At 45.1% G+C, this 22,050-nt stretch overlaps 1 protein-coding gene across 12 annotated transcripts in view; it reads left to right on the top strand.

The window, feature by feature from the left end:
- The first annotated feature begins 2,467 nt into the window (after positions 1-2,467).
- LRP1 (LDL receptor related protein 1) overlaps positions 2,468-22,050 on the top strand; it is a 312,513-nt gene continuing 292,930 nt past the window's right edge. For 2 of the 12 annotated variants that reach the window (XM_083599706.1, XM_083599705.1), the window contains exon 1: positions 2,468-3,410. In XM_083599706.1, the coding sequence (XP_083455832.1) occupies positions 3,311-3,410 (100 nt within the window). In that variant the 5' untranslated portion in view covers positions 2,468-3,310. The remainder of the gene's footprint in view (positions 3,411-22,050) is intronic. The other 10 variants (XM_083599704.1, XM_083599712.1, XM_083599714.1 and 7 more) reach the window with 5 other exon arrangements.

Below are 22,050 nucleotides of genomic sequence, written 5' to 3'. Positions count from 1 at the left end.
GTAAGGCTTTTGACCAGAGGTAGGCCCATGGGCCACAAGCGGCCCACAGGGGTCGTTTATGCGGCCCACGAGCCACCCCTAAACTGAGCTGTCCACTCGGTGAGTCCCCGTGCGCTGCGCTAAACTGGCACAGCATGGCGTGGGGACTCACTTCTGCTGTGCTGGAAATCGCGTCTGCGCAGACACATGCGCCAGAAATTGGGTCTGTGCAGACGCAGAAGCCGGAAATCATGGGTGCATGCGCTCATGTGTGCACACAGTCCGGCCCACAGAGGGATCTTCGCTGGAGTAAACTGGTCCAGGCGAGGTAAACCTTGCCAACCCCTGCTTCTGACAAAGCCCCCCATTATATTCTTGTGAGGAAGCTGGTAAAAAGTGGGTTGAACGGGGTAACTATTAGGTGGATTTGCAGCTGGTTGACTGACCAAACCCAAAGAGTACACATTAATGGTTCCTCATCATCCTGGAAAAAAGTGACAAGTGGGGTGCTGCAGGATTCTGCCTTGGCCCATTGTTGTTCAACGTCTTGGATGAAGGAATTGAAGGGATGCTCATCCAATTTGCAGATGACACCAAACAGGGAAGGGGGAGTAGCTAATGCTGCAGAAGACAGAATCAGAATTAAAAATGACCTTAACAGAATGGAGACTTGGGTCCAAGCTAACAAAATGAATTTCAATTAAGACAAATGTAAGGTTCTATACTTAGGGAGGAAGAACCAGAAGCACATATATAAGATGGGGGACATCAGGCTTACTACCAATACATGTGAAAAGGATCTAGGGGTCATGTGAAGAGGGGCATACTGAACCTAGGGTCTGGTCTGAAGGCACAGGAGCTAGAAAAGGATCTAGGGTTCTTAATAGACAAGTTAAACGTGAGTCAACAGAATGCTGCAGCAGCAAAAAAAAAGCAAAAAAAAAAAAAAGCTAATGCTATTCTAGGCTTCGTCAACAGAAGTATAGTATCCAGATCTATTCTGCCTTGGTCAGACCACACCTGGAATACTGTGTTCAATTCTGGGCACCACAATTTAAGAAGGATGTTGACAAGCTGAAACGTGTGCAGAGGAGGGCAAACAAGATATTCAAAGGTCTGGAAACCAAGCCTTATGAGGAGCGGTTGAAGGAACTGGGTACGTTTAGCCTGGAAAAGAGGAGACTGAGAGGAGATATGGGAGCCATCTTCAAATACATCATGGGTTGTCACATGGAAGAGGGAACAAGATTGTTTTCTCCTGCTCTGGAGAGTAGGACTCGAACCAATGGCTTCAAGTTACAAGAAAGGAGATTCTGACTAAACATACGGAAGAACTTTCTGGCAGTAAGAGCTGTTCCAACAGTGGTGGTGGACTCTCCTTCTTTGGAGATTTTTAAGCAGAGGTTGGATGGCCACCTGTCATGGATGCTTTAACTGAGATTCCTGCATTGCAGGGGGTGGACTAGATGATGCTTGGGACCCTTCCAACTCTAAGATTCTATGAAATTAGGTAGGTAGGCTATTCTGGACGTGATTGGTCTTTGATGTATGATTACAGACCTTTTAAGAAACAAACGAACAAAACATACATTATTTGGAAGTGGTTAAAATGTGTCACATTGTTTCACTGGAGGCAGATAAATTGGCTGCACTGTAATTTAGTCATTCCTTCACAGCACCGTAAAAAATCCTGGGAACTGTAGTTTACCTCTCATAAAGCTACAATTCCCAGCACCGTAAGAAATTACAGCTCCCAGGTGCATGGTGTGTAGCTGTTTAAGATGGAGCTCTGTTGCTTTCAAAAGGAGGGCGCTCTTACAAAGGAACACCTTTTGAGAGACAGAGACAATAGAGTACCGGCAGTGTTGATTTACCGAAGCAACCTCCCATTGTCTCAGAAATGGGCACCTCAAACCCTCAGCCCGGACGGATGCCTCACAGAAGGTCTCTTCCTCTGTAGTCCTTTGGCCACATTTGCTTCAAGGGTTTGGCTGAGAATTGAGATTGCATGCACGTGCCTTCTTGTTGCCAGAAGGGGCCCCCTGCAACGAGGACTTTTGCATTCGTCCGTCCCTTTTTGTCAGGGAGGCTGCGATGGGGCGAGATTGGGCTAGAAAGCGTAGCTTCCTCGACCCGATACACGCAGGCAGGTATCCTGCTTTGAAACGTGGGAGTGGGCGGGAGGAGGGGCTGCATCCCCGCGCCACGCCGCGAGCGGGCAGCCATTCATTGCAAGAAGACCCTGACGGACTGCGATGCAGGTCCCCCTTTGCGCGCCTGCCGCTAAGACGCGCAGCATTTCCGCGCCCGGAGCACCTTTGCTCCTTCAAGTAAATCCGAGGCCGCCCTCGGGGCACCCTTTGCGAGAAACTGCGAGGGCTCCGTCCCCACGTGCATCCTCCAGCCCCTTCTGCTTCCGCTGCCCCTCGCCAGAGGATGATGGCTGCTCTGGGGATTAGGAAAGGAAGCCGGAGAGTCGGCAGCCCCCGCTTCTCCCGTTCCCGGAGCAAGCACTGGGAAGCGCATGCGCCTCCGGGCCGCTGCCGCGTAGTCCCCGCTCGCCGCCCCCCCCCCGCCCGCCTTTCCCTGGGAGCCCATGACGTCAGGCGGGCCGAAGGCGGCGCGAGCTCCATCAGGCGGCGGAGGCTCCTGGTGCGCCAGGCGGGCGGGCAGCGGGCGGGCAGCGGGCAGGGCTGCTTTTCCTGCGTCCGGCGGCGGCAGTAGTTGCTGGAGCAGCTCGTGCATACAGCGCAAGCGGGGCGCCGCGGGCTTCAGCGTGTGCATCCTCCCTCCCGCACCACCCAGGAGGGGCTCGCAAGCGGGGAAGGAGCTGCCGCTCTCCGTTTGCCTCTGGATCCAGAAGGACCCCTCTTTTCCCCTCCTTTCTTCTCGCCCTCCCCGCTCATTCCTGCCTCTTTCCCTCCATGCATCATTCCTGGGAGCCTCCGGTGGTCGTTGCCATTACCTTGCCTCGCATCTAGTGCACCGGGGGCGGTGGGTTGCCGATTGCCCCCTCCTCCTCCTTTTTCCTGCATGCAACCTCCCTTTCTTGCCAAGGAGGGCTGAACCCCCTCCTCTCTCCCCTCCCCAGCCTTTGCCGCTGCTGGGCTCTCTCATCTCCTGGGCTGGGAGGGAGAGAGGAGGAGGGAGAGGGGCTTTTCCTTGCGACCCCCCCCGCTCTTCCTTCGGTGGATGTGGAAAGAATTGAAGACCCCTGGAAAGACAGGGTGAAGAAGGAGACCCAAGAAGAAAAGAAAGCGGTTAGAGCTGCGAGTCTTCTGTGGACTGTCTAGAGCGCTGATCTTATTTTTTAATATATTTTTGCACAAGCATGCTGGCCCACAGGCTAGAAGGGATGATGGGGCCCTTGCTGCTTTTGCTAGGATTTTTGCACATACTCGTAGGTTTCGCCCCTATTTTTGCCCTTGAAGGTGAGTTTAAAACCTTTTCTCCCTCCTTTTCCTCTCTTCCGTGCCTTCTGTCTTCTCTTGAGTTCTGTTTAAATGAATGAATGCCAGTCTTTATTACGTTGTCTGCTTGCAGTTATCTTCCTCAGTATAAACAATAACACCCTCCCCCCTTTTTGCAGTAAGGGTAGCTCTTCCCAAAACGGCAAGGGGTGGGTGGCTGGGTGGGGGAGATCGTTGCTCGTAAGAAATCAGCATATTGTTTGCAGTTTAGAACAAAGCTGCATTTTTAAAAAAGCAGGGATTGTGTGGAAGGGGGTGTTGCATATTTGGCATTCATCGCTAGCCTAGCCTGCCCCCCACCCTCAGTGCCTGCAAAATTCTGCCTGTTGTATGTATTACTTTTCAGGAGACAATGGATGTCTGTGCATGAATATATATGCTAATACAGGGATTGGAGTTTTGTATTATTTTTAAGGGGGTTGTGGTGAGACAAGGCTATAAAATTAAGACCCGCTTCTGTGAGATATATTTCTTAATGAATTCACTTCACAGTGTTGAATGGAGGTAACACAGGAATGTCACCACACACACACACACACACAGCCAGTGTGCAGCGTTAAAACACAACTGGAGCAAAGCTGTGCTGAATAGAGTCAACATGATCTCCAGATCCTCATATTCACTAGTTGTCTTTTTCCAAAAACTGCACCTCCTAGTTTTACTGGCACATCCAGACCAGGGAATGCCAAGTAGTGGAAGCAGTTGCTTCATATTGAAGTCTTCTTCCATTTCCTTTCCTGTTTCAGTAAATAAATCATTTGCTCTGAGGTTTGCAGTGCCTCTGCGTTTCCTTCAGCCTCTTCTGCTCCATTGTCATCTTATGATATTTTCGCTTAAAGATCCTACCTCTGCTGGCAAGAGAGCCATAAAATGGGGAGTTGAAAATCCATCTGTGAAATGACACTGTGCTGTGTGTGTAAATGACAAATCGGTCAAGTATTCATATTTAATTGACTGTCCTGAAGATGTAGCTGAATGCCCTCTGATACAGTCGGTTAAACTGGAGACATCCAGGCAATTTAAATGTGATGGAATCTTGGCTGTAAAAAGCATCTGCTAAATCAGTCTTCCCTGCCACCCCCACTCCCCTCGATTCCCCTCCAAAGCCAAAAGGAGGAGAGGCTGCACTGCGCCCTGAGTGCATGACATAGCAGATACTGAAGACAACAAGGTAGAGTTGAGAGCGGTACCATGTTCTCAAGCCAGTTTGGAAGAACAAAAAAAAAAAAACAAGGACAGGGTGCTTTCCCCTGGGGGATCAGGGCAGGAAGACAGGAAGGTGGCGCTTGGGGAGTGGCTAGTTAGTTGCAAAAAAAGAAAAAGCTGTGGATCACCAATGTGGCTTAGGAATGTGCTTATTTACTCTGCTGACATGGGGAATTTAAGCATGATGGGACAGAGAAGAGGCAAAGAGACTGCCTGCCATGCTTTTAGCTGAAGTGGTAGCTGCAAACTGGAGGTTTCTGTGGCTTCATCTCCCCCCCCCCCAGCAAAAAATGATGACAGATAACGAATTAACTTAGCTTTGCCAACCCCAAACCCTCTGCATCACATTTTTCACATATTATTCATGCGTGTGTGTGTGTGTGTGTGTGTGTGAGAGAGAGAGAGAGAGAGAGAGAGAGAGAGATTGTCGTTCTTGAAGGGGTTGGCATGACATTAGTTTCTTTTTTTTAAGACTTCCTTCAAAATAGACTTGTTTTCTGGGATTTCTCACTAAGTTCTGTTGTGCAAGTCATAACTTTGGGTCTTTGGGGCTCTGGGTTTTTTTGGGGGGGGTTGAGAGTTCCATTTTGGGGCCCTTCGGCTGCTACATTTAAAATGTGTGTGCCATGCTGGTGGTCTTCTCTGTACTGTTTATATGTAACATTTTGAAGTCATTTTGTGGTTTAGACTCCCTAGATGTTATTCATGGCTATCTCTTCACTGAAGAGGAATTAGTGACTTCTGTAATGTGTAGGCACTGTAGACCAGTGGTTAGACACAACCATTGGCACAACTAATGACAAACTTCAGTGCATCTTGTGACTGAGCCATAATTGAGCAATCTGTCATTACTGCGTAGATTCAGAACTAAGCAATTTCTCCTTTGCAGTTCTCCATTTTGACAAGTCTCTCTGGATGGCATCCACTTTCTGGGCTTGATTTTGAACCAGGGCTAATGAAAAGCAGCTTAGCCCTGGAACTAGCCCCCCCTCCCTCGCCACTCTGGTGCAGGCCTGCAACATGCAAAGTAATAAGTGCTCCTTTGAGCATGTGCAGAGTGTGCTAGATCCCTCTGAGTAAGTAGCTGATACAGAGGGATTCTGAGAAATACCTGCTAGGAGTAGGATTCTGTACATGCTTGAGTTTTTTTGAGTAAGCCCTCCATTAATCTAACACCCCCCTCCCCATTTGCTGGATGGCTTTTCAAATAACGTAACTTCCACATTAGAACCTGCCTTCCCCAATCTTGAGCATGCCTCTTTGTTTGTTTGGTCAGCTAGCATCTCTTTTGTACTTCTGATTCTACACGCCTTCAGACCTTTCTAGTCCAGTCCTAACTCACCTCCAGTGTAGACATTTGCGTTGCAGTCACTTACATATCTGACCCATCATGACTCTCTTTAGTTTTCCGGACTTTGTGTCTCCCTTCAGTCACAGGGGGGGTCCAGTAGTTTACTGGTGTACCATTTTTCAGTTGTCTATTTGCTTGGCTGTTTAGAAGCTGGGGATAAGTAGACTAAGTCATACTCTCAGTGGTCCCATTGAGATCAGTGGGTTTAAGTTACTCAAGTCTGTGGATTTTGACAGTGCACAAAATACCCCAGGCGTGTTTTGCAACTGGTGCTGGTCCAGGTGCAACCATGTGGAGATCTCTGGATGCCAGCTTGGTGAATGACATCTCCATCTGGCTGGCCCCTTCAGCTTTCTTCAGCAGGTAAGGAGAAGAGCTTATTTATTGCATTTATATCCCACCTTTTCCTCCAAGGAGTACATGGTTCACCTCCCTCCTCAGTTAATCCCTACAACGACCATGTGAGGTAGGTTCAGAGGCTGTGACTGGCCCAAGGTCACCCAGTGAGCTTCATGACTGAGGGGGGATTTGAACCCTGGCCTTCCAGGTCATAGTCCAACACTCTTAACCACAACAACACCCTGGCTTCCTAGAGTACGTCTGCTATGGAACAGCTATATAAATGTAGTAGGCAAATAAATAAGGGGAAAGCAAAATGTAACTTAGAGAAGGCTTTGAAATATTTTCCTTGAAGCTTGAATTTGTTTTATCCTGGATTATTTTATTTGATGTTTTAATGTGTTGCAAACTGCTTTGAGATTTTTTCTTCAAAATATAAAGCGGTATTGAAATGATGATGATGATGATGAATAAAGCTCCTCGCAAAAAATAAAATAAAAAGGCGTCTAGACATTCTGTTGTGGCGAACGTAACCCAGGTTCAAGGTGCCTTTTGGTGATTAGCTTGTATATCTGAGTTTCTAACAATGTATTTTGGTGGATCTACTCAGACCAACATTGGGTATCACCTTCTGTGCAGTTTATTTCTGTGGCTGTGCAATGCTGGATATAGAATTGCTGGTTCTCTTAATGCACGTGGAACATCTTTATCAGAATAAAGCAGAGCTTCCTGTAGCCAGACACAAAATATGTCCAATTATAGAGGGTGAACCTCAATTGAGATGGTCTGGAGTATAATGGGCAGCCACTGTGTGTCACAGGTGCGATAGGAAGCTGGGGTGGGGAGCAGGGTTATAACATGCTTGGATAGGAGCAGAAGAACCTGTAGGTGTGTTATACATGAAGTATTCAGGGTCAAACTGACTGAGGGCTCATCCTTTTGTGCTGCATTTCTAGCCACAGACCTGGGCTTTAAAGCTCCATGTCTGAGTGGATTTTGTTTTTATCCTGGCACTTTCCCCGGGGAAACCTTCATTTTACCACTCAATTGGAGCCCCTGGCAATCTGGTTTTCCACGGATTGCCATTTGCTCCGATTCAGTGGTAAAACATGGTTTTTCCCAGGACAAAAATGAAAACTCGGACATGGAGCTTTAAAGTGCAGACCAGTACCTGGAAAGCAGTGTGCGAAATTGAGCCCTCAGTTGCAGAGAACATGCTTAACATTCAAAAGGAGTTGGGTAGCAGGCATTGGCAAAGACCCGTCACCACAGGCAACCCTGTGGAGTCATTGGCAGCCAAAGCAGATGACGCTACTGGGTAAGGTGGACCAATAACCTGCCTTGCCCTGGCCTATAGACCTGGTTACAGCATAAAAATGGTACCCTGACTTACCTTTCTCATTCTGTGCAGCTGCTGCCTTCTTTCCAGATCCCCAAAGGCACACGCCTCCATTGTCTCCCAAGACAGACAGATGCCAACAACAGCAACAAGACTAAATGTAGCACCACCCCAAGGCACAGATTGGCCAGCTGCATATGTTCTGTCGGGTACACCAGAGTAGCACCATTTCATTATTTGGATTCAACCTGTGGCACACACTCCCTAGAAAGATCAGCTTTTATTGGTGCAGAGTTTTAGTCGGTGGTAGTATATATGAAAAACAAAATATGGGTGGGCAACCAAAACTTTTCAGAGAGGTTTGGCTAGGAGATGTTTGGTGGAACTAGAACCTACTTTGCGAAGTATGGCAACCAACCTCACAACAAAAGTTCAGGCTGAAGTTTCAGTGGCTGTGTCGTTGGAAAGCTCCACCCATGTGGTGCTACAGATAAGGAGTATAGTTCATGTGTTGAAACCAGTGTGGGAATGCTCCAAGCCCTTTTGTTTCTGTGTTGTTTATACAGGAGGAAAAACATTAGACACCTTCTAAGATAATGTGTGAGAGAGGAATACCTTTGTAGGGGAAGCTAATTTGCTTTCCCTTCAGCTGATTTGAAAAACCATTACTGCTTTTTTTGTTTGTGGATTTTTTAAAAAATGTGGCACGTTGTAAGGAGATACCTTGCACTTTCTCAGATCAGCTGTTCATCCTGTCTGATGTTGCCTACCCTAGTAGACAGCAGCTGTCCAGCTCTCAGTCTGAGGTCTTTCCCCATTCTGATACTTGAGACCCTTTAACAGGGACTGAACCGGGGATTTCACGTATGCAAAGCACGTGCTCTACTTCTGAGCTCTTGCCCTCCCCCCATCCCACATGTTATCCCCTTTGAAATTAGGTTGGTGCTTTCCATTGGCTTGTAGAATCTTGAAAGCGAGCAGCTAATAGCTTTCATTTCTCCCTTTCTGGCTCAGCTTTTATAATTGCCTTGTAGCCCATTCCTAACTTATGCTCTGCCAGCATACAAATGCTTAGGATAGATCTACCACCAGTTGTGCAAGCACTGTGTCACAAGACACAACATTGTGCTATTGTCACTCAGGCATTATGCTGGCACCACTGGAGCAATTAGCAAAAGCGGTTTAATGCCTCCACCATTTCTTCAGACATTTGTTGCAGAAACCTTTTTTTGCTCTTAGAATTTTGGCACATTATTGTTTAGGTAGAACCCTAAGTGTATCAGTTGCATGTGAGTTACAATCCCAACATGGGAGTGACCATAGCTCAGTGGTAGAGCATCTGCTTGACATGCTCAGGTGGTCCTAGGGTTGATCCCTACCATCTCCAGTTAGGTGCCAGGTGATGTGAAGGCTCTGGAGAGCTGCTGTCAGTCGGATGGACTAATGGTTTGACTTGGTACACTTGTCAGGGAGCTGTGATGGGGCTGTGGTTGGCTCCTGAGTGTACAGTTAGTGTCGAACCCTCATTTGCCTCTGTGCAATTATTATGTGAAGTGGCCTTACAAGAGTATCTGATCTTGAGTCTTTTTCTGGGGTAATTATCCTCACATGGGTTTTATTTTGCATTGAACCCTTGAGTCTTTGTTTGCAGGCTGATTTATTTGTTGAACTATGGATTGCAAGCCCTTGTTTTCTGCTCTGTGGTCTTTATTGCTACGGGCTCAAGAATGGAATTGCCCTTGAGTGGACGCCAGTAGGGAACGGGCCTTCTGAGAGCATTCTGGTCTGCTTTACTTTCTCCTGCTCTCTTTTTCTTCAGCTGAAGCATTGTAAACTAGTCTGGCTGCTGACTGCAACGGCTGCCGCCCAAACTCTTATATAACATGGGTGGGTAGGTGTGTGTGTGTGGTGGATTATTATATATGTGAGCTGAGCAATGTTATGGAGTGCTGCATGTTAGTACTTGTAAGTCTTCTGTGGCCCTGTCTCTGTGTTGTAGGATGCTGTAGCCTTGGCTAAAGGGACACTGGGAGGTGGGCCTAGTGAACCAAAGCTCTCACCCTGGTTGGTTGTATGCAGGGGCATTTAAACATATATAGTGGCAGGCAACTAGCAGCCTGGAGATTCAAGCTAGGCCCCAAAGCCTTTCTGTCTGGGCCCTAGCAGAGGTCTTGTTCTCCAGGACAGCCCTCTCCCCCTGCCACTCTCACGTGTGCTTTTTAGGCACCACAATAGTCTGGTTTACACAGATAGCAGATGCGGTGATACATTTCTTCCTGTACTGTACCACTTGAGACCACAAGTGGGGGAGTTCAATGACTTAATACTCCACATATTCAAACAAACACACTTCTTGCACATAGAAACCTGATTTCAGACCAGAGGGTTCTTGCCTCACTTTTAACGTGTGGTAGTTGTCTTCTTTCTTTCTTTCTTTCTTTCTTTCTTTCTTTCTTTCTTTCTTTCTTTCTTTTGTGTTCAAACATGCTGTTTCCACCACAATCAGTAATGTAATCTGGGAACAGTAATGTAATCTGGGTACCTCACTCTTCATTGTTGTATCTACAAGATATGCTCTAGTCCAGGGGTAGTCAACCTTTTTATACCTACCGCCCACTAATGCATCTTTCTTGATGGGAAAATTTCCTTACTGCCCACCAGTGCTTGATGGAAGGAGGATTCAGCTTGTGCCGTAGAACCCCCTCCCACCCACCTAGAATCCTGAAACGCCCACTGGTGGGCGGTAGGGACCAGGTTGACAACCCCTGGACTAGACTGTCAGAATTTATTTAATAAAATTGTATCTCACCCTTCCACCAAGGAATTCAGGGCAACTTACATTGTTTCCTCCATTGGTCCTCTCAACAACCCTGTAAGGTTGTCCAGACTGAGAGGGAGAGAGAGAGGTGTCTGTCACAGGGAGCTTCATGGCTAAGTGAGGATCTGAATTCTAATCTCCCTAGTTATTGTCGAACACAAATACCCTCTTGCTGCCCAGTATTTACTCACTGACATGCATGAAGCGTTTGAAATTTTTCATTTTTCTACTTTCAAGCATTATATAAAATTTATGAAATGAAATAAAATAAACGGTTGGTAGCTGTGGGAGATAGAGCTTCAGTTGCAGGTTGTTGTGGTGGGAAAAAGAGTAAAGGTCCACTTGCCTGTGTCACAGCTCCTGCAATAGTGAGTCTGTGAGTGGAGCCAAGCTTCCTAGGCCTAGCTCAGGTCAAATTTTCCTTTTCTCCCATTTCTTATACATGCACTTCTTAACTCTCAGCTCCTTATGCAGCCATACCGGTTTCCTTAGATGCTTCCCAATTTTCTTTCTTGTTGGTATTGTGTGCATTTAGTCCTTCAATATTTCTCCTTTTAGAATCTCCCATCCTCATTGAGTATTTCTAACCACGAGATCACACTCAGTAGTTCCTTCAGCTTTTTGAAATTGGTTGTCTTAAAGTCCAGAGTGCGTGTCCAACTACACTCGGCTTTCCCTTTCCTCTGTATCATGAAACCCAGGAGGACATGATAATCTCCTCCCAATTTTCTGAGTACTTGTTGATCAGTTCTTCCCTGATGGTGAGGACCAGATCCAAGATAGATGATCCCTTGTTGCTTCTTCCATCTTCTGGGAGAAGAAAGTCTCAGTGAGGCAACAGAGGAATTTGTCGGACCTTACATTCTTGGCAAAGTTTGAGTTCCAACAGATATTGGAGAAATTGAAGTCTCCCATGACTACTATATCTCTCCTTTTTGAATGTTTGGCAATCTGCTCTAGGAAAGCATCACCCAAGTCTTCAGCCTGGCTTGGCAGTCTTTAGCAGACCCTCACAGTAAGGTCTCTGTTTTTCTCTTTCCTACATTTTTTACCCATATACTCTCAATCTGCTTTCCATGGTCCAGGTCATGAAACCTTGAAACTTGACATTTTCTCCCAATCATGTTTTGGGAATAACTGTAACAGGCTTGCAAATAAAACAATGTTAGATGGGCAGACTCTTGTGACGCATCCATTATACCTCTGAATACCAGAGATGGTAATCTCAGGGGGGCAGAGTGATGTTGTGCTCATGTCCTGCTTGTGGATATCCTGCCATCATTTGGTCAGCCACTGTGAGAACAGGATGTTGAACTAGATGGGCCATTGGCCTAATCCAACCAAATACAGTTGCCATGTGAAATATATCTGCCAGGCTAGATTAGTTGTTGTGTGACTCCCATAATTTTAGCATTCAGACCTCAGCAAGCTTTACTTGGATGGGAAGAGGTATAAGAGTTGTTGCAAATTCACAACATCTCTTTAAAGGATAACTTGTCTAGCTTGTAGAATGCTATTATGGACTGAATGCCTTAAAACACCCACCCACCCACCCTGTGTTTTATATTGTTATTTCTGAAGTGTATCATTAATTAATAAGAGTTGTTGACAGAATACACCCACTGAGGAAAAATATTTAGTGTTTATCCATGTGAGCTACCAATTCCAAGATTTTGACAACTACAGTCGAACTATAGTAGATGTTTATTCCTGTACAGAAGGTAGGAAGAAAGACAGGAAGAATACTAGAGATCAGAAACAGTCTTACTCTTTCTGGAGAAGTGCCTGCCTATTGTCCTTTTCCTATGCCATATCTGAAAAAGATATTTTTGTGAGAGAGACCCAGACTGCAAATGCTGTACCCTTCAGAGGGAAATATTTAATAAGAAACTAAACAACTGATCACTTCATAGAATCATAGAGTTGGAAGGAACCTTGGAAACCATCTGATTCAATCCCTTGCTCAATGACAGGAATCTTTCAACTGCAGCTTCCCTGACAGATACCTTTGCTTAAGTACCTCCAGCAAAAGGGAGTTCTCCCCCCCCCACCTCCCCCACGGCAGTCTGTTCCTCTGTGAAAACTGCTATTACCACTCGGAGGTGTCTCCTAATCCAGCCTTCGCCAACCTGGTGCCTTCCAGCTGTTTTGGACTACAGGTGTTTTAGTCCAAAACGGCTAGACAGCACCAGGTTGGCCAATACTGTTCTAATATCTAGCCAAAACCTCCCACTTGGATTTTCTACCCATTATTCTAGTCCTGTCTTCTGGAGCAACAGAGGAAGAAGTCTACAGATATTTGAAGCCTGCTATCATATCTCTTTTTAATCTTCTCCAGGCTACAATATACCCACCTGCCTTCTAGTGGTACCCCCAAGTCTGCCTCCCCAGGCTGATTACCTCACACTGCCTAGTTGTAGGATGTACTTGTACATGATCTCTTTAAATCATAATCATAAAAATGGGGGGGGAATCAAAGAAGACCCTGGAATATTCATGGGGATGTGGCCTTGCATAGTTGCATGGGGAAATGTACATCTGAATATGTCCAGGGCACCAATATGCCATCTATTTTCTCTGTGATGCTTTGGCAAGGTAAAATGTCTTTTGATAGTGCAAACATAAGTCCTCTGTAATCCTCTGCAGAAACAACACTCTACATTTTATTCGCATGTTGTGGGATACAGTTTGCATGTTCATTGTGTGACAATCCCGCAAGAGTGAAAGTTAGTGTGACTGTATATATCTGCAGAATGTTGACACAGGAAAGAAACCAGGCAAATAATTAAAAAGGGTGGTAGTAACATGCCCTGCTTCGCTCTGCTCTTGGAAATCCTGGAAGGCTCCTAGGCTTTGGTGTAATCTGCTGAACTCTAATGCTTCCCTAGCCTTGGGGAATATTTGCACTGTAAACATATATATCAACCTTATGTCATTCTAATTCCCACTGCTTCCTCCAGGTAATCCAGAAGATTGCTGGTTGGGTGAAGATGCTGAATATTCTATATAATTGACCTTCCTCCCTGAATAATAACAATAACAATAATATTGTATATGCTGCTTACTACAAAAAGCATCTCAAAATGACTTACATTTTTTTAAAAAAAACACATACAAGTATCAAATTTAAAAATACATTAATAACTTAAAGTGCTCATCCTGCAATAACATAAAAAGGGCACATCCGACCCCTTCCAACTAAAAGAAAAACACAAATTGGGAGCAAAGTGCCTGGATGAGTAGGAATGTCTTCACCCTGTCCCTGAAAGTTTATAGTGATGTCAATAGGCTCATCTCTCTAGGGAGAGCATTCCACATTTGGGAAGCCACCCCTGAGATGCCCTCTGTAGCAACCCTGGGAAGAACCAGTTTTAAGTTTGTAGTTCAGTCTGTAAGAGCTCCTGGTGCATTTTATTGCTCTCCTCTTGCTTGCTTCACTGCAACCCCCCCCCCCCAATGAAATCTTTCACTAATTGAAAGCTGTCCTTCTTTCCCTTTTCACTCATTGCAAAAGGCTGCTGGATTCCTGTGCTGCCTTAGATTCTCTGGAAGTAGGGTGAGCTGGGGTAGATCCAGTAGGCAAGCAGAGAGATTTCTCTCTCATGGAACAAAGGCCTCTTTTCTCATATAACAAAAATCAAATTGCCTTGAGAATATAAGAAGAGCCCTGCTTTCTCCCTAAGATGGCTGTTCTCTCTCTCACTCTCTTGCTCTCGGTTTGTGTGTGTCTGGAGTAAAAATTCCATCATATGCTGCACACACTTTTGCAGTCTAGCTTGTTACAGCCCAGACAGGCTTATTGTGTTGTCTACTTTGTTCAGGAGCTCTGGAGAACTATGTTGGTAGAAGTCCATCCTGGACTTGAACCCATCATCTCCTGAATCAGCCATCCATTGCCTCAACAATCACTACGTTCATCCTGCCAATTGAGATGCCTGTCCCAACCTAATTGCATTGTGTGCTGACAAAGGAACAGAACAACTTGTCCAAGAAAAAAGACTCTCATGAGCAAATGGTTGTAAAAACTGAATTCATCCTCATCCCTGTCCTCTTTTGGGATGACATTAAATTTCACCATTTCCCCCCTGACATTTGAGCAATAGCATTTTCATCACAGGAGGGGTTTGCAAAAACGTCTGCATTGCTTGCCATTTGCGTGTTTACCAGATAGAGATAAAGATTCCTGAACATTAGGAAAGTATTTCAATTGTTATATTGCAAGGGGGAAGGACATTTTTTGGTGAAATGCTGGCTGTATACTGAGGTGATCTCGTGTGACTCAGTCCTCACACAATCAGACCTCCTGCCCCATTGTCTTTTTGGAGGTCCAGTAGAAGTCCTTTGCAATGTTATCATCCATTCCAACTTTTTATCACCAGAATACTTGGAGCAGGGTTTCCCTCTTGCGCAGAAACATTGTCCCCTAATCTCAGTTGGGCCCCAGTAAAGTAGTGAAGTCAAAGGAGGCTATGAGATTGATTATGGCAGGAGGTCCCCTACTTTTCCTAACCAGAGAGCACATATGGAAGTTTAAGAGACTGGTGAAATTTAAGAGGCTGGTTTAAGAGACCATTTCACAGAAAGAAAAACTGATGATGCCCACCCTTCACAGCAACACACCTTCACATACCCTGAAACAAGTAATATACAGTTAACAACAACAACAACAAGGTAGACCACAGCATCCCACTCACTCACCAGAAAATTATGATTGTTACCAAAGTTTGTTTCCTTCCACCTGGTTGATGAACTACTAATGCTGAATAGAAGTGTGCAAGTCAGGGGAGCCAAACTTTTAAGGCACATTTAGGCTTCCCATACGTGAGGAAAATTCCCGACATGTCCTGGTTTTTGGGTGTAAAAATGGTGTTGGAGGAATTTTGTCAAATTGGCAAAATGTCAGGAAAAACCCGGATGTATGGCAACGCAGTGGAAAAAGCAGCGGAAACAGCTCCAAAAAGCTTTAAATCACTATTTTTGGGCTCAACAATTTTGGGGTCTTCCTAAAAACAACTTTGTGGGCTCAACAACTTTATGGGTGTCAGGAAATTTACCATTTGAAGTATGGCAACCCTAGGCACATTAATAATAATAATAATAATAATAATAATAATAATAATAAATATTATTTATACCTCACCCATCTGGCTGGGTTCCCCCAGCCACTCTGGATGGTTTCCAACAGAATATTAAAAACACGATTAAACACCAAACATTAAAAACTTCCCCAAACAGGGCTGCCTTCAGATGTCTTCTAAAAGTTAGATAGTTGTTTATTTCCTTGACATCTGGAGGGAGGGTGTTTCACAGGACGGGTGCCACTACTGAGAAGGCCCTCCTGGTTCCCTGTAACCTCACTTCTCACAGTGAGGGAACTGCCAGAAGGCCCTTGGATTGAGATTGAGATCTTTGAGTGAGTGCTATGGCTGCTGCTGCTGTGCCCCTTTTCCCTTAGATGAGGCCCTCCATCTAAGCGTGTGTGAGAAAGCACACACACTTTGCTTTTCTAAGGATTCTGAGTAAAATAATTTGAGGTTTGACTAGTACATAGAGATGAAAGAGGAAGTGAGCAGCAGCATCACTTTTCAAATTTCCTTCTTCAGTTCTGTGTCCCTTTCAAGGAACGAAAGGTAGCCATCATCACCACCTCAAGTGGGCAGGGATTGTGGAAGCGGGAGGCTTTGTGGGCACCATGGGAAGGCCCCAAGGGTGCCATGTAAACTATCTTATTACACATTGATCCAGGCAGGCATGCAGGCAAGTGAGTTGGTAGGCTGGTTGCTGGTGGGTTAGTGTCATGAAAGAATCTGGAAGCAGGATTTCTTTGAAACAGGCATGCATTGTTAGATACAAATTTCCTTGGATCTTCAGATGGGGGTTCCTCCAGAGAGTGTTCTTTTGCTAGTAACATGGCAAGTGTCCTTAAGTTTAAGCAACAGAAGTAGTCTTAAGACCTTTCCATCTGAGCTTGTGTTTTGTGGCTAGGTTTTAAGCAGATTTGGAATTACTGTAGTTCAGTAGATTTTTATAGTTTTTTGGGGAAGGAGGAACCACAAACCTCTGTCCTAAAGTTTTGATAACCCACAAATAGCCTCTGGTGGAGATAAATGTTTCCGGGCAAAAATAAATGCACTAAAATTAGGGTAGACAAGATGCTGCTGACAGGAAAACAGTCCTGTATTGATGAGCACAAGGGAAGTAGCTATGCTAATAAATAGCTTCCTTCTGTATCTCCCTTGTGGGAAGGAGAGTATCTGAAAAGTCACTTTCTTACAACAATATGAGAGATCAGTCTGTCCACTATCCTTCTGCTGCTCACTGGTTCAAATGACATCCTGTTTATCTTAATATTTCCTGTTGGATCCTGGAGTCTCAAAAGAGTTCAGCACTTTGGGGGTAAGAAGAGGAGTGGGAAATGAAACAAGGAATTTGGAGAGTGCATGGGAATTTAAAAACTTGGTTTTCCTTTGCAAGTCTTCCCCTTTTTACTTTTAGTTGCAAAATAAAATGCGAAAGGGCCACCACCACCTCCATCATTGTTATTATTATTATTTATTATTTATTTTCATTTCTATACCACATGGCACTGGATTTTGATGTTACTTTTCTGTTCCAGGCCATTGCTAAATTATTAGCTACTAAATTACAGGGTGTATCACACATCACAGGAGCAACTTGAGTGAGATGTGTGTCAGGGCTTTTCCCAGAATCTGAACTGAATGCGTCAAGAAATGACTGCTGTGGCAGAGATACTGTATTTCCCCCGTGCTCAAAATGCAATATTTGGTTTTTGGGAAAATGTGATTCTTCCCCTGTTTGCAAGTCAGTTGCTTTTTCACAAATTAATATATGTCTATAAGAACCTAGCCTGTGTACTTATAAATATTTACATTAATCGTTTGTTGAATGGCTTGCCAACAATATAAAAAGTATGAATATAAATTAAGTTTTAGTAACAAGATTTCCCTTTCTGGTTGCTTAGAGGCTGTTCTTAACTTGCTGCAGGCAAGCACCTAATTACAAGCCCAATTTAACCGACTTTCTTTAAAGCAGAAGTGGGCAGAATGTAGATCTGGATATGCAGCAGAACTCTGGTTGCTTTGCAGTAGATCAGCAAGAATGTCATATTCCCAGCTGATCAGCTATAGTAGCAACAAAAGTAACCCCCGCCCTACAAAATATACTGCTAAAATTTAGTAAGCTTATGCTGATCAGGAATGTGTTTTCTTGTGTGTGGAATGCTTGTGAGCTCCTTTCGGTTCTGGTAGCCAGAACAAAGTCCTGCACACAGAATTCTTTAATTCTTTACTCCATCAGTAATTGATCTTGGGATTCTAGCAGAAACCCATAGTAGGTCCAGCAAGCTGTAAGTCTGCCTATCCCGGCTTTAATGGACCTTAAGAGCCTTGCAGACTTTAAAATCAACTCCACTCTTCTCCACAATTGGATTTAGCATTGGCGTTAAATCATGGCTGGCTTATGTATGTGAATAACCTTACATATGAAATGAGCAAGCTGTCTCTATCTCTCTTTTTAAAAATGTTTTGCAAAAATGGCAACCTTACAGTTTTGGTGAAAATTATGGCGTATGGAGTGGAAAGACAACACACCAAAATAGCAGGGATGGGGAAGTGAGGAATCTTTTTTGGCTAATGGGGAATTGCATCTGGAAGCAAATCCACCAATTGCATTTGCAGCCTAGCCAGAGTGTGTGCATGTGTCTGCTCATGTGGGTGCTAAAATGAGGAATTAAAGGATTTGTTTTAGGAACATAGGAAGCAGTGTGTGCAGCATTGTCTACACTGACTCTAGGACTTCAGACAGAAGTCTTTCCCAGGGCTACCTAGAGATGCTGGTGATGGAACGCAGTACCTTCTGCCTGCCTATGTCTCTTTCCAAATTCTTGATGTGGAAACTTTTCTAACCAGTTCTACCGGGACACACATACAGAGTGAAGAGAATAATTGATAATTCATACCCCTCACCCTGAATATACAACTGTTTTCAGGAAGGAAGGAATGAATTGAGAATGGACAAACTTTTTTATTCCTACCCACTCCCCAAATCCTGGTTAACATTAATGTGATCTTCATTACATTCCCTTCAAGTAACCAGAGAGAGGCATGTCTTCTTAGCCTCATTTTGCTTCAGTTTTCTCCAGAAGCACTTCCACTGGAGTCAGAGTTGGGTGAAACATTCTCCACCCCGCCCCATCATTTTTTTAAAAAAAATAAAATCGAGCACTATTTTCCAGCCTTCAAAGCTTGAGCCTTGGTGCCCTGTCATAAGCCAATACATGTTACCAGCTGTGCAAAAACAGAGCTCCACCCTAACAGGAATGTGATTTTGGCTTGTCTCTCCACATGTTCTTCCCTTCCCAGCTCTCTCTTTTTTATGAAGTATTTTCCTGTGACAAGGGATATCTCTTTCTTCTTCTTCTCCTCCTCCTCTCATTTAGCTATCCTGACCTTCTTGCTTGTCTCACAGCCTGCCCTGATTTGCAAGGACAGGACAGTGGTACCTCAGGTTACATACGCTTCAGGTTACATACACTTTAGGTTACAGACTCTGCTAACCCAGAAATAGTACCTCAGGTTAAGAACTTTGCTTCAGGATGAGAACAGAAATTGCACAGCAGCGGCATGGCGACAGTGGGAGGCCCCATTAGCTAAAGTGGTGCTTCAGGTTAAGAACAGTTTCAGGTTAAGAATGGACCTCCAGAACGAATTAACCCGAGGTACCACTGTAGTAGCATTTTGGTTGCTAGAGTTCATGCTCATTGTTACCTAGTCTGTGCCAAAGTAAAAAACAGCTACGCACGGTCACCCTACTTTCCCATTCCCCCTCAGCTTGCCACGTGGACCTGCTGTAGATGTCATCTGGTCATTGGACTGGGCAGTCTGAAGTTTCCCTATGTGTGTGCTTATCCCTGTGTGCGTATCACTGTACACTCATTCCTTCTAGAATCATAGAATCATAGAGTTGGAAGAGACCACAAGGGCCATCGAGTCCAACCCCCTGCCAAGCAGGAAACACCATCAGAGCACTCCTGACATATGTTTGTCAAGCCTCTGCTTAAAGACCTCCAAAGAAGGAGACTCCACCACACTCCTTGGCAGCAAATTCCACTGTCGAACAGCTCTTACTGTCAGGAAGTTCTTCCTAATGTTTAGGTGGAATCTTCTTTCTTGTAGTTTGGATCCATTGCTCCGTGTCCGCTTCTCTGGAGCAGCAGAAAACAACCTTTCTCCCTCCTCTATGTGACATCCTTTTATATATTTGAACATGGCTAATATTCTAGCAGTTTTGCATCGTACACAAGTGACCAAGCAGTATCTTAACAGTTTTTTGAGGGTTTTTTTCTGCTTTAGGGATCAGGCCATACATCAAATAAGCATTGCCCAGGATGATGATTAAAACAGATTCAAATTACTGGTGCCTCCCCAATATGCACATTTTTGCCTTAAGCTTTAGTTGACAATTCCCTGTGAGTAGCATCTGTGGTTTAAAGCAGGAATGGCCAACTGCTATAGAATGTGGAGCCACTCCATTCTCTGAAGAGTAGACTTGGAGCTGGATCCTCCGCTGAAATGGAAGACCTTCACCAACCCACAGTGCAGCCAGGATGTTAATAAAATCCAAAGGGAGATAGCAACAAAATATAGATCAGGGATTGTCAGGGCATTCTATCAATCATTTGAAGTTCCTTTTTCAGTCAACAGTGTCACCTAGAAAGTCTTCCAGAATCTTCTTTCTTGGTTCAGCTCATCTGTTGGTGAATTCCCATGTAGGAGTAAATACCTCACCCATTCCAGTTTTGCTTAAAATATTTATTGAAGAATTAACATTACAGATTATACAACTACTGTCTTAAGGAAAATAAAGTAAAACTATGTACAGATAGTCATTCATCCTCTCTGTTCTTCAGCTACTCTTCTCTCCTTCAGAGCACGTCTAATAAAGAAGTATGTTGCTAAGGAAACCTTGTTGCTGGGAGAAAACATGTTGCTAGGGGCCAAACCATGCAGTGATCATTTCAAATTGATTTTTAGATTACACTAACATTGGATGGGGAATCTGTGGCCTTCCAGATGTTGTTGGCTCATATCCCCATCCTCCCTAACTACTGGCTAGACTGACTGGGGCAGTTGGGAGTTGGCATCCAACAACATCTGGAGAGTCAAGGGTTTAGCATGCCTGGTGTAGAGTATCTTGGCCTATTAAAATTTGAAATCATCCCGTGCAAGCAGGAGTTAACTTTTTATTAGCAAGAACATGGTCTGCACAGACTTGGCAGAGTGTCAGGCCTAATGAGCAGAGCAGCTCATCCCTGGTAGGTTTTGCCCCATGCATCATTGCCAAGACTGAAAGCCACCCCCCCCCCCATTAGCTAAGCTCCTGGGTTTTCCCCAAGCAATCAGAGGCTGCATGAAGCCAACCACTTCTTTACCCTTTTCATGCCTCTTCTGGTTCCGGGAGATGGGGAGGAGAGCTTGTTGCAGCTGGAGGGGGAGATGCCTGTGACTCTCCCTCCTCCCACTTGCCTCCCTCAGCTTCTGCCTCTGATTCTAGACTTCTCTCTGCCACACACTCTCCCAGCTCACTAAGCCCAGTTACCTCTTCAGCTTCGGACACCTCCTCTTCCTTTTCCTCTCCCTCTGATCACTTATTGTTGTTCCACAACCACTCTCAGGGCTGTGAGCCATCCTCCCCAGCTGGTTCCTCCCATCATTCCTCTGCATCCAACCAGTCCCTGGCACATCCTACCCTTTCTCAGGCAGGTGATGAGCAGATAGCCCTACCACAGCTAAAATTGCTCCTGGAGCCAAATCTGGTGCGTGGGGTGCCTATTGGCCATCCCTCAACCTTGGGTCCCTATGTGTTCTTGCACTACAATGCCCATTATCCCTGACCACTAGCCAGGTTGGCTAGGAATGATGTGAGTTGTAGTCTAACCATAGAATCATAGAATCATAGAGTTGGAAGAGACCACAAGGGCCATCGAGTCCAACCCCCTGCCAAGCAGGAAACACCATCAGAGCACTCCTGACATATGGTTGTCAAGCCTCTGCTTAAAGACCTCCAAAGAAGGAGACTCCACCACACTCCTTGGCAGCAAATTCCACTGTCGAACAGCTCTTACTGTCAGGAAGTTCTTCCTAATGTTTAGGTGGAATCTTCTTTCTTGTAGTTTGGATCCATTGCTCCGTGTCCGCTTCTCTGGAGCAGCAGAAAACAACCTTTCTCCCTCCTCTATGTGACATCCTTTTATATATTTGAACATGGCTATCATATCACCCCTTAACCTCCTCTTCTCCAGGCTAAACATGCCCAGCTCCCTTAGCCGTTCCTCATAAGGCATCGTTTCCAGGCCTTTGACCATTTTGGTTGCCCTCCTCTGGACACGTTCCAGTTTGTCAGTGTCCTTCTTGAACTGTGGTGCCCAGAACTGGACACAGTACTCCAGGTGAGGTCTAACCAGAGCAGAATACAGTGGCACTATTACTTCCCTTGATCTAGATGCTATACTCCTATTGATGCAGCCCAG

The sequence above is a fragment of the Podarcis filfolensis genome (genome assembly GCF_964270895.1).
Source record: "Podarcis filfolensis genome assembly, chromosome: 2".
Classification (NCBI taxonomy): Eukaryota; Metazoa; Chordata; class Lepidosauria; order Squamata; family Lacertidae; genus Podarcis; species Podarcis filfolensis.
The sequence above is the reverse complement of the archived record's forward strand: the minus strand, read 5'-3'. Positions and strand labels throughout refer to the sequence as shown.